The sequence below is a fragment of the Gymnoscopelus braueri genome (genome assembly GCF_963280865.1).
Source record: "Gymnoscopelus braueri genome assembly, chromosome: 20".
NCBI classification, from domain to species: domain Eukaryota; kingdom Metazoa; phylum Chordata; class Actinopteri; order Myctophiformes; family Myctophidae; genus Gymnoscopelus; species Gymnoscopelus braueri.
The window spans coordinates 28,910,074-28,927,213 of NC_137622.1; the positions used below are offsets into that span (position 1 = coordinate 28,910,074).

The 17,140-nt window shown below is 39.3% G+C and overlaps 1 protein-coding gene across 1 annotated transcript; it reads right to left on the minus strand.

The window, feature by feature from the left end:
• On the minus strand, positions 1–15,256 carry srp72 (signal recognition particle 72). The gene is made up of 19 exons (XM_080415402.1): positions 15,110–15,256; positions 12,098–12,218; positions 11,419–11,542; positions 10,859–11,002; positions 10,041–10,152; positions 9,916–9,947; positions 9,381–9,505; positions 9,224–9,281; positions 8,756–8,887; positions 8,230–8,358; positions 7,732–7,804; positions 7,091–7,155; positions 5,568–5,663; positions 3,364–3,467; positions 2,857–2,934; positions 2,374–2,511; positions 2,066–2,103; positions 1,091–1,250; positions 1–406 (listed from the first exon to the last, which is right to left on the minus strand). The coding sequence occupies exons 1-19, from the start codon at positions 15,207–15,209 to the stop codon at positions 229–231; spliced, it is 2,007 nt and encodes a 668-aa protein (XP_080271528.1). The 5' UTR covers positions 15,210–15,256; the 3' UTR covers positions 1–228.
• Positions 15,257–17,140: the final 1,884 nt, after the last annotated feature.

Below are 17,140 nucleotides of genomic sequence, written 5' to 3' on the forward strand. Positions count from 1 at the left end.
TTACAGCCCCTGAAATACATACAATAACTAAGACTTTGTATTTGTACATAACTGTCTAAAAAAAAAAAGAACTTCAGAAAAAGGATGCATAAATCACAATGCTTGTGATTTATCATGAAAAAAAAACATTTAAAAAAAATCATTGACTTCCTGGGCACACATGGTCGGATGCATTCTACAAGCCGCCTCTTCTCGTCTGCCTTGTGTGTGCTGCTCAATCCCCACAGACTACCAGCCTCCTTTCCCACTCTTCTTCTTCTTTTGGGGGACCTTCTTGCGAGTGGCCCCTGAGGCGGCCCCAGGTTTCTGCTGGCGAGGAGGGACCCCAGCACTGCTTGGAGCAGAGCCAGATGCAGAGCCTGGTCTTGGGGAAGTTGGGGGGCTGCTAGCCGTCTTACTGGCATCCCTTGAATAAAACAAAGTGGTGTTTCATTGAAGGCTACCCAAATGCTGGAAATTACAGAACAACTTTGTGCCTGATTTATACTTAGTTACCAGTGTCATGCACCAAAAACAGCCGACCTACAAGCCTATGCTTTGCGTTGTGATGTGTTTTGAGCTTGTAGATGGAGTATTTTCGGTGCCCAACACCTGCCACAACCAAGTATAACTCAGGCTTTAGGTGCATAGATTTGTTTCCAAAACATTATACATCCATTTTGGGGGAAATCAAATAATTACTTGAAGCCTTCTGTAACAGAGCCAGGGGAAAATCTCAGTCACTGACTGATTATCAATTTATTTCCTCTGAACATTCCCAGAGCAATCAATGCTCAGGGAATATTCAGAGGAAAACTATCTGGAAACATTGTTTCAAGGACAGCTGCTTACAGGAGCAAATTTGCAAATAGCACACAATAGCTGATTTAAGTGATTTTTTGGTATTGTTGAAAAGGTGTACAGTGACTGGGGAAATGGAAAAGACAAAAGACAAACAAAAAATAATTTATTTTGTCTTGAGATAGTCTTTCATATGTTGTATATTTTCTTTTTATATCCTTTTAATTTTTAAGGGTTTGCGTTAATGTGCTGTATACGTTAATGTGCTGAATACTAAGTCATACTTTGTCATTGTGTTAAGTTTACTTACAGTTCGGCGCACGCTGCTGCCGATGCTCCCTGCGTGCCTTTCCCCACCTGCTGGTTCTTCTTACCCTTCTTCTTGCCCCTGTAGTAGGTGCGCTCCCTCATGGGCATCCATCTCTCTGGGTCAGGGGTTGATGTAGGGTCAAAGTTCTTGGGTAACTTGCCTAAAAGTAACAGAAAAAATTGAATCATCATCAGGTATATATCTTTGTTCTAGGAACCCAAATTGGTGACTGGTTTACATGTCAGCACAATATACATTGACAGACAGAAAATGGTTCTAAGCACGAAACCAGTGGATTGTACACCCCAAGTGAAAGAATTCAAGAATCTCTTTCTTGTTCTCGAGTGAGGGAGAACAGAGTGGGAGATCAGCCAGAGAAATGGGAACAGCAGGAGCTGTATGGGCGGGGGTCATAACCTAAACAACAAGATCATGGATTGTGGCTGAAATGGTTTTCTCAGGAGGTTAGCTTGCATCTCCCTTACGGATAGAGTAAAAATGTCACGTCATCCATGAGAGTCAGCATAGAGCCGCTGCTAACTTTATGTAGAAAAAAGCCAGTTGAGGTGGTTAAGACATCTAGTAAGTATGCCTCCAGGGCACCTCCCCAGGAAGATTTTCAGGCATGCCCAGCTGGTCAGAGACCACAGGGCAGACCAAGGACCAGATGGGGGGTTATATCTCCACACTGGTCTGGAAATGCCTTGGGATCTCCCAGTTAGACCTGGCTAATGTGGAAAAGGAAGTCTGGGATTCTCTGCTGGAACTGCTACCTCCGTGACCCAACTCCGGATAAGTGGACAAAGACGGATGGAGGCAGAAAATAATTGCTATCTCAAATAAAAAATGCAAGCAATATCACCGAAAACTAGTACCGTAATAGTGACATAACAGAACGAGTGTTTGAGTCTGCAAGGCATGACATCAGCAGGACAGACTACACCAAAGAAACTATTTTCAAGCAATAGCAAATACCTTTCTTTTTCTTCTTCTTCTTTTTGATATCACCTTGGCTGTGAGGAGAGCAAAGTCTGGTTAGGATATGTAAAATTCATCATATAAAAAAGTATTGTCCATTAACAAATCAGTGAATTTGTGCAGTGAAAAAGCACCACAGAATTGTTAACATTTGTGGCATATCACAGGCAGGCCACAATATATCATGAATTGACACTATTGTTACGTATTCACTTTCTTATACATACGCGTTAATTTGCCTTGACGTGATAATGTATTGCATTGCCTTCTGATGCATGAAGTGATTATTTGGAATAGTGGCTCACCCTTGCTCTTTGGGCAGGTTTTCTCCTGTAACTTTAGCAGCTTTCTTCCTGATATAGTTTGCACCGTGCGAGTTCTCTAGCTCGTCTACATCCACGTTGAAAGCCATTTTGTCGGGAGATGGAAGGTGCTTACTCAGGCTGGAGAACATTGTTAAGAAGGTAATAATAATGTGTATGACCTCATGTAACAATAATAATCCTGTAACCTGTAGTAATAAAAAAAAAAGAAGAGATATGGCACTTTTCCAAAAGTATATAGCTTTTTAAAGAATATAGCTCTGGGGGGGGGGGGGGATGCTCCAACAACACCATAATGGATAACATAGAAATGAACTGTGCAAATAACATACTCTAATAATGTAAAGCATTGTAAATTATTTGTGTGCAATTCAGTGTCTTGATAAATAGCGCTCCATTAGACTCAATAGTAACATCTTAGTTTGTTGCATTTCAGACGATGATGTCAAACAGGTGAAAGGATACGATTTGGCTTTGTCCGTGTCCACCAAGGAATAGGCCGAGATGAGCTGTGCCAATGTGTGGATGTCATTGGTGTTCTGTCTTTAGTTGGGAGAAAACAAACAATCTTAAAATTCATCTGACAACCGCCAAACAATTACATACGTACAATAACACACAAGGGGGCAGTAGTTCAACGACTTTTAACCTGGCGTCCCCATTTAGGTCATGTCATTATAACCTAAAAATATCGTATTTTTCCGAAAATATCATTTACAAGCTCACATATTTTGACTGCATGACACAGTCGCATGAAGACATAAAATAAGGTGGTTAAAATCAGAGATTTTTTTTTTATGGTTTCAAATATTATCTAAACATGTGCCCCCAGGTCTGTTTTTAACAGCTTCGGGTGTGCTTGGCCTTGGACGTTGCCAAATCCAAACTGAAAACAACAACAGAATAAGCAAAGCTGGACACTGGGAATGGCCATGTCATTATTTTAGCTCAAGTCTTTGGAGCTGTACTCACTTCCAAAGCTGCTCCAGATCACTGATAGCCTCTTTTTTCCGTCCGTGCTTCAACTTGAAATTGGCAGCTTCCCGTACGAGGGCGAGGTGTGGGGTGGATCCAGGCTGGTATTGAGTAAGGATTAAATAATTAATGTCCCTGATGTGGATATTTGCCTTTTACTTAGTGTAGGGCAATTCACAATAGACCATATCCTATCCACAAGTTTCCTAAGGCATTGTGGGCATCACTTCCTGTCGATTTGATCAGGTATCAAATCGGCAGGAAGTGATGCCCACAACGGCCTAGGAAACTTGTAGATATTAAATTTGGCTTAATACGTCACACGCATTTGTAATGTTAACAGTGAATGTCCTAAAACGTGACACTGGTACACTCATTTGCAAGGTGCGAAAAGTCCCAAAGTGTGTCTCCGTTATGTCACAGAAGTGCATGATGCATGAAAAGGCGACAAAGGACATCCCATAACCTGCTGGGCTGGGTGCTGGATCAAAACTTCTAACCGTAGGAAAATAATAAAATCTGCACGCAAGTGTTATGCTCCCATTGTGGAATTTATTCGGTGGTAACATATTGAGCCGGGAGGCTCTCTCCCTCAGACCTTACTCAATAGTCTGTCTTTACCGTCTGAGTAAGAGCCTCCCGGGCTCAAAACCTTTCCACCGAATAAATTACACAATGAGAGCAAAACACTGCTGTGCAGATTGTATTATTTTCCTACTGAGGTAACATGCCCCTATATGGAGAGTGGAAACCACTTGAAACTTATTTTCAGTCTGAATATCCATCTAGTACAAGTAATAACTAGAAAAAGTGCTCCTCGGAGCACAGGTCTCCGCCAGGTCAGGTACGCTATTGTGCCCTCCTGGTGGCGCTATAATAGGCCAATGTGAAAAGGGTGCAATTTCTTCTTAGGCCTTGCACGACAATCGGACACTGACTACATTCATGATTTGAGGCATTTTGTTAAAAACATTCGTTTTTCTAAATTAGACCTGCTGGTGGCGCTATAACAGGCCAATGTTAAAAGGGTAGCATTTGTTCCTCAACATAGTGTGAATGTGCGTGCAAAGTTTGACCGCAATCGTTCATGATTTGTGGAATTTTATTCAAAGCAAGCCAATAATGCAAACTTTAGCTGTCAATCTTAGCCAATCAGGATGGAATATGAAGAATCAAACACATCTGTCTTGATCACATGACTATAGAGATCATGTGTACCGATTTGCGTGAAATTTGGATAAAATTGGAAGTTGTAGTACAAAATAATGTGTTTTACATAAGTCGGCCTCCTGGTGGCGCTATAAAAGGCAGATGTGAAAAATGCAGGGCAAAGGTTTTTCCATGACATCTAGGGAGTGTGCATAAAAAGTTTTAAAAACACGAATCGGCCTGTTATAGCGCCTGGCTGATTTGAAAAATGTCAAATGGTATTTCTTTCTTTCTCGGCCTAATGGGAATGTGTGTGCAAAACTTGACGGAAATTGCATGCTATGTTCATGATTTGAGGCATTTTGTTCAAAATGGAGCACTCCTGCAAACTTTGGAAGATATTTTTAGCCAATCAGGATGGAATATGAAAAATCTGAAAGACCCGTTTCGTTTAATGACTATAGAGATACTGTGTACCGATTTGCGTATTTTTTGGACAAAATCTGTAGGAGTACTGTCAAAAAAGATGTTTTGCACAAATCGGCCTCCTGGTGGCGCTATAAAAGGCCCATGAGAAAAATGTGGGGCAGAAGTTCTGAATTGGCATCCAGGGAGTGTGTGTGCACAGTTTCGCTGCGATCAAGCCAACGGTGCCAGAGATTAGCTGGTCACAGACGGACGGACGGACACACACACGGACAGACGGACGGACAGACAGGGGGGAAAAACATACTCTCTCGCCATGCCTTTCGGCCTGGCGGAGACAATAACACCACAAGACAAAAGCACAAGATAACATATTCTCAAGTACATTATCCAGTTTATAATTACAAAACAGGTTCATGTTCGAACGTTATGTAAAGCTGGTTTCATTTGAAAGCATTTTATGAATGAATCTGAATGAATCTCAAAATAGCAGTAGGCTACTAAAAACAAACGTGTCCTTTCAAGGATGTACAGTGTCCCACGGCTTCAAGAAACACATCCCACGGTAGCGTCATTACATAATGTTACACACACACGCACTGTATATTAAATAAATAAAAACAAACCTGCGTGTCTTGGTAATGCTGAATAGCTTGACTAAAGACATCAATGGCGCTGTCAATGTCTTCTTCATGGGAGTACATCGTTACCAGAGCTGAAACCTAAGAAAGTATTTACCGTCATTAATTGGATTAGCATTGAAGTGTGAGGATGTCTTATTGAAAATAAACAATATCAATGGGTGGTAACCTCCTCTGTGTATATTGCCTTGTACTTGAACACACATATGAGGGTATATAAGGGTACAGACTAGGAGGTGGTCACTTAAGCTGAAAATTCCCACAGAAGACGGTCGGCAGACAACAACGGGTAAGCACAACTCAAACCTAGGGTAGTCTGCTAGGTGTGTGCTTATGTTTGGTGGGATTCGACTCTTGTGGAAGTTGTGGGGTGCTCTTGGATTGTTCATTATTTGGTCTGTGTGTAGGGGACTTGCAGACAGGTGGCAGTGCAATGCCATGTATTGTCTGGTATCATGGTGTTTTTTTACGTAGACTGGCAAGAATCCACTGATAAACCACCATTATCTTGTCTGCCTCTGATCACAGTCACGCATTAAAAAGGTAAAGACTTTAGAGATAAAGCAATTCTCGTTTTTAAAAAGCTGGCCTATCACAGCCACACCCTGCCTACTGTCTAGTTGTTGAAATAGTTTGAGTGCAGGTAGGGTTGGATTGGGACACTATATGCTTCTGGTTATTGAAGGATTCTAGTGGCCCTCTGGTCATATACACATACTAAGCCGTACATATCATGTCTGATCAGTCTGTGTCCCATGACACACCAGTCACACACAATAGTAATACAGTCGCAGTCCACACACCTATAACGAGCTCTAAACAATCACTTTTGTGACTTAGTTTCAACCATGAGCATTACAACAAAACAATACAAAAAGTAAATAAAAAAAACTACACACAAACAGCTGGCATGATGATGATAATGTGCAAATCTAAAATTTACATGCAGCATAACCGCAAACTATAAATGAGGTACGCCCCAATAATACTTACACTGTCTGACACAGGAACACTCACTCTCTCTCCCTCTCATTGGCGAGATAAGTTACTTACAGTGGCAACAACAACAACTGATTTACATTCAAATTAATCTCCTTTCACTTCATGTCACTCCATCTCCTCACTGACACGCACACAGACACAATGATTAGGTGTTTCCGTTACTTCATTAATAAATTCACCACTCCTTAGGTTAAATTAAGAGTATTTATTTCCAAGTATAGTCTTTCCAGTGCCATTCATGTTCAACGTTGGCTTGCGCAAAGGCCATGGGCTGGATGTTTATTCTTGTGCCTGCCCACGCAGAATGCAAATTCATGCAAATGAGGAGCCAACCCATCAGTGCAGTGTGTGCGATGAGTACCGCATGGGAACCCCACTGTTGTCTACCAAACCATTGTGTATGTGAATTTGCCCTTTTAACCACTATACCGCTGACCAAAAACAAAAACAAAAACATTTTCTGATTGAAGATTGTACACATTGTATTGAGTTTAATTTGGACATACCATTCCTGGTTTGTGCTTGAATTCTTCAATTGACCGCAAGATGTCACATGCTTTTGTAACATGACCTGTAGAAAGAAAATCACGGTTTTAACTCTTCAGCTTTTTCCTCAGATAACTGATGGATACAGTGATAATGAGGTCACCAGGAACAATATGGAATGCTATGACTAAGTTTTTTTTTTTTTGCTTTTTACCCATTTTTCTCCCCAATTTAGTTATGCCAATTAATTCTTCCCCACACATTTTTCTGTGTCGTCACTGCTGTTGCGTCCTACTGACTCGCCTACCAGCGAGGAGCCCCCACCGGGAGGACGTAGAGCCTTCATCCTACTCCTCCCGCCCAACATTCCCTGCGGACAGGTGCCGCCCCAGCCCAGATCACGAGCAGTCAAACTCCCCGTCCGGCTTTCCTCCCCCGAACACAGGCATAGTGTGTTGGCGTAGACGCTCGACAAAGCCGGATGCACCACGGGATGGATTCGGAACGCACAACCTCCGTGGAGGTGGACAGCTATTTTACCACTGCCCCACCCGAGCGCCTATATGTACGTTTTTAATTTGGCTTTACAGGGTACACTTCTATTCTTGGCAAATAAGTTAAAATAAGCCATACAAAATAAGTTGAGAACATTTGCTGATACCTTGAATCAAGTAGAGTTGTGCCATTGTTAGCTTAATGTCGGCTGCACTCTCTGGATGTTGATCTGAGAATTGCTGAAAAGAGAAAGGATAGCGTTATTTGATGAAGTATAAAACATTAAAAATGGATAATAGACATGTCAATTTCCTCGATGGACGTCATAGTCTTTCCATAAATCTGATTAAAAAGACCAAACAGCCATTCATGTAAAAAAATTGGCTTGGCTCAGCGGAGACCCGAAGAGAGGAATGATACAATTCAGAATTAAATTGACATGCCTATTCCCAGAGCATAAGAATCAATGAGAAACTTCCACTGAAATATAACATACACAATGTCACTGCAAATATGGAGGGACTAATGAGAAAGGGGATTATGAATAAAATTACTTAATATACCGTAGACGTAGAAGCTCAATCTATCTCATAGTGCTTTATAAATTACATCAAAATCTATATAAACAGTACAGAAACATGGAAAGTAGAGTAGACTGTTGTACCTGCAGTAGCTCGATGGCCTTGCTGTACTGTTTCTCCCTGCAAAGTTGGGCAACCTGGATCAGTACCGGCCGGGGGTGACCTGGGTTCTGGTTCTGGAGACTGGATGACAGCTTCCTGCACTGTTCAGCCTGTTGAGGAGCAGCAAACAGCGGATTAACCCTTTATCTTGGAAAATGTTCACCATTTTCTAATTTACTTTACAGTATCATAGAAAGAGAACAGAAACGGCATCCTGTACTTATTGGCTGTGGATGATACAGGTGTGTATGTGTATTTATTTAATTCTTTACACAAACACGTCATATCCAGTACCATACACCCCAGTAAAATGTCAGGAAAGTATGACGGTATGAAAAAGTAGATACCGCCCAGTTTAGAGGCTTGCATTTAATTAGCTCCTTTAGCTGTGGTTGCTGCGATAGGATGTCAAACTATATTATAGAATATCTTGAAGCATAAGGGTTCATTTGTACTTTGCCACATGATCGTGTGGCTTGGCGAAGAATAAATTAGGCTCAACTGTACCTGGTTGGTGTACATGGCCAGGAGAGCTTTGTTGAAGTCTATGGCCTGCAGCTGCTTCTTCGCTAGTTTGTACTCCACACCCTCAGCGCTGGTCAGCTTCACCTTCTTCTTCGAGTCAAACACGTTTTGGTCCTGTAAGAGCAGACAATAGCACTCCTCTCAGAAATACAATGAAAACCCTTCCTTTATTTTTAAACCAGTGTTTGAATTAGGGCTCGGCGATATGGACAAATCAAATATCACAATACTTTTCACCAAATACCTCAATATTGATCGTGTTGATAATGGTATTGTGATGATAATATCAATTTATATATATATTGCCCCACCCTAGTTTAAATGTTACGATGGGGGAAATGACACTGTCGGAAGAGTGATAACATACGTTACGATTTAAAAGTTTGCATTTATTATATGCCTATTATTCTATTGAACTAAACATGCTTAAAATGTTTATAATTTACCAACCTTGTTTATTGTAATGATGTTGTTGGCAGTCACAGCAAGCAGCCCCACATCAGATGGCCTGCAATTAAACCACACCTATTAGAGAAAATTATGGAATTTCCAATAATGGCTCTAAATCCTCAAGGAATACATATTGGGAATGACTGTTTTGACTCACTTGAGCTTGATGACCTGGTTGTAGAGCTGCAGCGCATCCTCTGGCCGACCTTGTAACTGCATGATGTAGGCCATCTGCGAGTGGATGACAGCCAGCTCAGACTCTATGTCCTCCTCGGTCACATCCTGCAACAGAGAGACAACACCATGACTTGAGGAAGGTAGTGCGCGCACATCCGTGGCCCAGGTGCAACACAAGCAGCAGTATCACAAAAGGAAATAAGAGTCTGCATACGGGTTTAATGCTGAAAAAGCTCTTTCAGCATTACCAGTGTGCAGACTCTTATTTCCTTTTATAACACCATGACTTCCCATACAGATTTGTCCTTTGAAACAAAGGAAAGGACGAGAAAATAATGGAATAGACTCAAAAGATAGTCTAAATCTAAACCATAAGTTGCATTATTGTATGCATGATCTTGTAATCCCAATGACAAATACTTAAGTCTTAGGGGCGAAAAAATAAACCAGACTACATTAGAGAATATATTGTTACATTTCCGAAAATCTGTTTAGAAATATGAATGAACACTTACTGAATCTTCACTCAAGGAAACTCTGCAAAGCTCTGAAAAACAAAACAAAGCTCAATAAAAGACAGGTCTGAAGGTCTGGATGAAAAAGCAAATCAACAGTGAGCTAACAATAAAAGGAGACTGACCTTCTGCTTGTCGAAGTTTATTGAGGGCCTCTGTAAGCTTTCCTTGACCAATAAGAGTGCAGGAAGAATTGTAGCAAAGCTCATATGTTGTCTCAGGAAGGCCAAGATCATCCTGCAGCCCACAGGCATGGAGGAAAATGAAGAGAGTGACCAATTGTTTACTGGAACAACACAACATGAATGCATGAAATAAATTGAGAAATAATAGAATTACAACCACTGGAAGACGTGTCACTTAAACGTCTTAACCACATTTACCCTGGCATCCTTACTCTAGGCATGTCAATATTTTTCGAAAATAGCTGATATTCAAGCTCACGTGTCACTACACATTGTGAGGTTGTAGATTGACTATTTCTAAATAGCCAAAGTATAAAATAGGGCTTATGTGGTTGAAACTTAAGTAAACGTTTTCCCTATTGAACAATATTGGCATATCTGGAGATATGCATTTATTTATTTATTTAAAAGTTAATTTCCTTAAATGAACTTCCATTCATAAGTAATATGCTTCATATGCTAACTCACTGCCATGTGATCTGCAAAATGCTGTAGACTAGGCATGAGCCAGATAACAAATATTTGTGGTACCAGCAAATATATCCCAATGAGCAACTATATCAGGCTAATTATTAATAAAAGATGATAAACAACACACACACACAAAGGAAACCTCTTCTGCTATCTCTATCGATATATGGATCAAAATGCCCTGAAATTCCTCCAAAACTCACAGAAAAGCAATAGTCTCCTTGCAAGTCCCACAGAGAAAGAGTGCGAGCTCAATGTTTTGACATAATAAATGCATTTGCACTCACCAGGGACGAGTCCTCCCACTGACTCATAGCAGCGACCACAGCAGACAGGTTGGTCTTTCTCTCCTCCTCATATTCGTCCTGGGAGTTCCTGATAAGGTCTGTGTACACAGCCTTGCATTCATCATAGCGCTCCAGTCTGTAAAGCTAGGCCAAGGAAAAGAATGAGAGACGGGTCCAGTCAGTCAGCAGGGAGGGTTCATTCTCAGCCAAAATAATGGTTTATGTCCAGAAATGTGTGTGGGGAGGAATCAATTGGCATAACGACTAAATTGGGGAGAAAAAGGGCTAAAAAATAATTGGCTATTCTAAAAAAAACTATAAATACAAGCCAAATTTAGTCGGGTTTCTGTTGATTTCTCAACAATGCTTTGCATCATTGCAATGCAATATTAAAAGCTATGCACTGTTCTTAGACTCTCTTTTCATTGACTCAATTCACTAAAGCAGTGCATTCAACCCTAATAATGTGTTTTAAATCTCCTCTGGTGAGGCATATAGGTGTTTTTAATAAGGCCTAAGCATGACACCGTTTAACATATCAGGTCTCAAAACAGCCTCACCACTTGGCCATAGAGCTCCTTCAATTTGTCCGTCTGCTCAGAAGCACTTTCAATGGTCTTCAGGGCACTTTCCACTCTGTTCAGCCGGTACTCACAGTAGGCCTTCTCGAAAACAACAAGATCACTGAAAGAGATAATTAGTAAAAGGATTAAGTCACCACCAATAAGTAACTCTAGAAGCAGAGAAAATTGACATTAAGTGACCCGACTACTAAACACTTTACAGTGGCACTGGTAATTACTTAATTACCATTTAGCTTAAATAGATGAGAAAGCTTCACTTTTAAACAGACAAAGTGACAATAACAACTAAAGCCAACACAATGCTGAACAGTGCCTCTTGATTTCTAAACATTTTCATTATTGTTCACATTCAGGTTGTGATGAACTGTTATCAGTTAAGTTTGTTTCCGACTTTCTCAGTATTTTAGAGACTTGTATATGTAACTATTCAGAGGTGGAAGAAGTACTCACATTTTTTAAGGCAATTGACAACGGCTGTAGCCTGTACCATCATGGGTTAATGATTGTGTGCCCAGAAGATGTTATGCTCTTTGATTTAATGTTACCAGAAAGCTGCACATATCACGCTGTATTATTTATGATTTAATATTGAGCTTTTTTTTTAGCATACTAGAGTTTAACAAAATATAAAAACCGATGATAAGACACAGTATACCTGGGTAGGGCCTTTGAATGTTGGTTCATGACATTCAGTGCCTCTTTGAAGCTTCCATTTTGGACGAGACATACGATTTTACAGTGCAGGGCTGTCACATCATCCTTGACCTCATGCAAAACTGCAAGAGAACGACAAAACATATTTAATATAACAGGTCATTGGCATACAACTGAATTATATATGCACACAAACAAACACACACACACAAACACACACTGATACACGACCATTACAGACAGCGTATCCATCAGACAGTAAAGTATTATCTGAAGTGTAACATGCATGTATTAATCATCATAGCTACTGAATGTTTATATAATTTATATATAGCTAGATGATGAAAATGTAGCCAACGGTTCTTTTATTTATTTTTTCATTAATTTATTTTAACAGCAATGGTGCTTTGCACAGTATTCCTGTTTACATCATCATCCATTAAAAAGGTGAAAAATATAAAAACACACCAAACAAATCCCTTTATTTTTTTTTTACTCATTCACTGCCAGGCTTATTTCAAGCTTGTTGATCCATATGCCAAAGGCATTATGGATCAAACGGAGAATTTTTTTTCTCCGTTTACATTTTAACATTGAAGTGGATGGAGCATTAACTTTTTGAAAATAGTTTTCTCCTAGTTCCTTTGAGATTAAAAAGAAACAGAGAGGTGACGTCATTGTCACTAATGGCACACTGAAAACGGACGTCAAAAGACGTCATTGGCACTATATGAGTTAACAAGTCATAATACTTAAACCTGAGGAACAAATCTGTCAATTTCTAAGTCAGTCACAGTAGAACCTCTCCAAGAAAAATAAATAAATCTAGCCTCAGAGATGGCAGTTCTACTTCAGATAACTTGTGTGGCGTCATAACGTTTCAGCAAAGAGGATCTAGTTCTGCACAACAAGTACCAGCTAACAGCCCGTGGTGGGAAAAGTATTTAATTTTTTTACTTAAGTAAAAGTATCAATACTGTAATGTAGAAATACTCTGTTACATGTAAAAGTCTGGAATTCAAAATTAAGTACTCATTATGCAGAATGTCCCATTTCACAAGTTTTCAAATGTATAAAATTCTTTAGAAAATAGCAGATCTACGACCTTACGATGCATCGCAACGCATTGTGAGCTTGTAGATCGGCTATTTTCAAATGGCTGAAATGTATGTTTCTCTAAAATCGAATCTTAACAAATTGTAGTGAAGTCAAAAAGTACAATATTTGTCTCTGAGATGTAGTGTAGTAGAAGTAAAAGTACTGAAAACAAGAAATACTCCAGTAAAGTAAAAAATAAATAACTCAAAATTGTACTTAAGTACAATACTTGAGTAAATGTACCTAGTTAATTTACACCACTGCCAGCTAACAGCATTGAATTAACTCTAGAAGCAGAAAAATAGACATTAAGTGACCTGACTACAAACACTTTACAGTGGCACTGGTAACACTTAATTGCCATTTAGCTTTAGATGGGGAAGCTTCACTTGTAAACAGACAAAGTGTGTTTGTCTGTTTACAAACACCACAATAAAGCCAATACAATGCTGAACAGTGCCTCTTGATTGTTAAACATTTTCATTAATGTCATTAATGTTCACATTCAGGTTGTGATGAACTGTTATCTGTTTGTTGCCGACTTTCTCAGTATTTTAGAGACTTGTATATGTAACTATTCAGAGGTGGAAGAAGTACTCACATTTTTTACTTAAGTGAAAGTATCAATACTACAATGCAGAAATACTCTGTTACAAGTACAAGTCTGGTATTCAGAATTTACTTGAGTAAACAGTATTGGCATAAAAATATACTTAAAGTACCAAAAGTATAAGTACTCATTATGCAGAAAACTTCCATTTCATGTTTTCAAAGTCATGTATAAAATAATTTGAAAATAGCAGATCTGCAAGCTCACAAGTCACAACACGTCGCGACGCGTTGTGAGTCTATATAGGGCTGAAGTGGTTAATGTAAGTTTTGTAATAATATTTATAATCTACAGTAAGTAACCAGTAAACTAGTAACTAGTTGTCCAATAATTGTAGTGGAGTAAAAGTACTACATTTTCCTCTGGGATGTAATGGAGTAGAAGTATTGAACATTGGAAATACTCTAGTAAAGTAAAAAATACCTCAAAATGGTGCTTGAGTACATGTACTTTGTTACTTTACACCACTTTAAATTTCCAATAGGTATGTAACCAAATGTTCTTCTAAGCCAGCTAGCTGACATGGGACACGTCACTGGTCAATAAATAAGGACACACTTCAGGGCTAAATGTGTCTCTTTATTTAAAACCAAACACATAAAATAACTTGATTGTTAAGATATCACGTTACAGCAAATAACGGCGACGACTTGTACAAGATTTAAACTATGATTTGGTGTTTTTAAGATGTCGCCAGTAAGCCAAAGAGCTGCTACAGTAGTTACAGTTAGCAGAGTTGCCAGGTTTTGCGAGAGAAATAAGCAACCAGGTCTAGGAAAACAAGACCAAATGAAGCGACATGAGAACTTTAAACCTACAGTGTATATACATTGGCTATTTCAAAATAGCCTATCTACAAGCTCACAACGTGTCACTGCTATTTTTAAAAAATGAAATAAAATGTGGAAGATTTGGAAGATTTCTGAAACACCACAAATCTTGTATGGATTCCCTTGTACAAAACATTTTCAGATGGATCATGGGGGTTAAAGACAGATACATATTAATGAAAATGTTTAAGAACCACTGGTTTAAACGACATGGAGGCAAGGCCCAAAAAAGCAACTAACCTTTAGAAACAAAACCGCAACTCGCAACTACCAATATTAACAAGTAACTTTACAGAAAAACAAGCCCAAAGTCGCTTATAATAAGCCGACATGGCAACACTGGTCCCAGTTAGCACGGCCCGGCTAACATGCTAACAGCTGGATCTGCAGCCACATCTTGGGGCGATGTGGTGACACAGTTAGGTCCCAGAACAAAAGGACACTAACATATAAAATAGGAGAGATCAAGCCTTACTTCTGCTGATGGCCTTTAAGGCCCGTGTGTAGTCTCCATTCTGTCCACAGCGGTTCACCTCGGTCCACAGGGAAGACACGGAGCCTCCTGCAGTCGCCATGTTTGCTGTCTGACGACTCTCTATTGCGGCCGACCGGAAACACTATATTTCTCTTTCCGGGTTGGTACAAATCGATTATAAATACATTATTTTTTGAAATATTTTTTAAAAGGATGAACACAAGCTAAAAACAAGCTTTAAAAAAAAGTTAAATTAAAAACTATTAAATTGTTACAACTTAATGATATATATATATTGTTTTTAAGTCGAACTGACATTCCCCAGGTGACACTGGTTCGTTGTACCTGCTTGTGGTTGTATTAAAAATGTAGGCCAAAAAAAAGGAAAGACATATTGGTATTATAGTCTTCTTTTTCTGCTTGCGTCCATTCGCAATTTTACATCGCGGAGGAGATTCGAATCGATTCCGTTAGCTCGGCTCCAAAACAGCAGATCTACATTCTACACGCAATCAAAGCGTCACATTCGCGACGAATGGGCCGCGTTGTTCGCTTGTAGATCTGTGCAGATTTGTGTAGCTGTTAATATGCGCAGCTCATGCGCAGTTATCCACCCTCGCTCACATACATTTACACAGACCAGTGTTGCCATGTCTGATTATTATAAGCGACTTTGTCCTTGTTTTCCTGTAATTGACTGATTGATTGAATACTTTATTAGCAGTTTGCAAAAAAAAACACAGGAAAGTAGGTCTGCTAAGAGGATTATACCCCAGAAAGCACTATGTCTTGTTTCCATTGGGGTCCTGTGTACTCAATTCATCGAAACATTTAATTACAGGCAGATATACAATACTATATGCATAAACATCATATAAACTAGTAGTAATCAACAGTGGTGGAAAAAGTAGTCAGATATTTTACTTAAGTAAAAGTATCAATACTGCAATATAGAAATACTCCGTTACAAGTAAAAGTCCGTAATTAAAAATGTACTTGAGTTAAAATACAAAAGTATTGGTATCAAAATGTACTTAAAGTACCAAAAGTAAAAGTACTAAAATGTTTGAAAATAGCCGATCTACTGTGAGCTTGTAGATCGGCTATTTTCAAATAGCCTAGGTATAAAATAGGGCTAAAGTGGTTAATGTATGTTTTATAATATAATAATTGCTAATTGCAAAGTAACTAGTAACTAAAGTTTTGAAATAATTGTAGTGGAGTGAAAGTACAATATTTGCCTCTGAGATGTAGTGGAGTAGAAGTAAAAGTACTGAAAATTGGAAATACTCCAGTAAAGTAAAAAATACCTCAAAATTGTACTTAAGTACAGTACTTGAGTAAATGTACTTAGTTACTTTACACCACTGGTAATCAAGGGGCCAGTTCAGAATCGCAGTCACCTGTTAGTGCTCTTTTAGAGCGGTTTTGAAGGAGTGTAAGGATTCACCCTTTTTGTGACTGTAGGGCATTCCACATGTTTGTGGCATAGTAGTAGAACAAATGTAATCCTTGTTTGAGCCAAATCTGGGTTGAACATGATTTGTGGTGCTCCCTCTGGTGTTGTGATTGTAAACGTCTGTGACATTTTTGAAGTAGTTTGACAGGTACATGGGTGTGTAGTGTAGTGTATCTTGTAGACCAGGCCCATTGCAAGTTGCTGTACTCTGTCCTCTACCCTGAGCCATCCCACCCTAGCAAAATGAGCAGGGGTTAAATGAGTTGTACTGTAGGTGTGAGGCCAAGCAGTAGCCTGACCAGTTTGTTTTGGGATGTCTGGAGCCTTGTTTTTAAGGCCTTTGTGGTGTTATGATACCATGAGGTGCATGCATAGTCATATAGTGACATTGGATGAGTGCTCCTGCTAGAATCCTTAATGTATTCCTACTGACCAATGAGGAGATCCTGTACAAAAATCTTGTTCTTTGGTTGACTTTGATTACTTTGGTTGCCATTTTTTCCACTTCAGTTGCTTGTAAATATTGGTAAATTGCTTTTTTTTTGGGCTTGTTTCTAAAGTGTAGTTGCTTA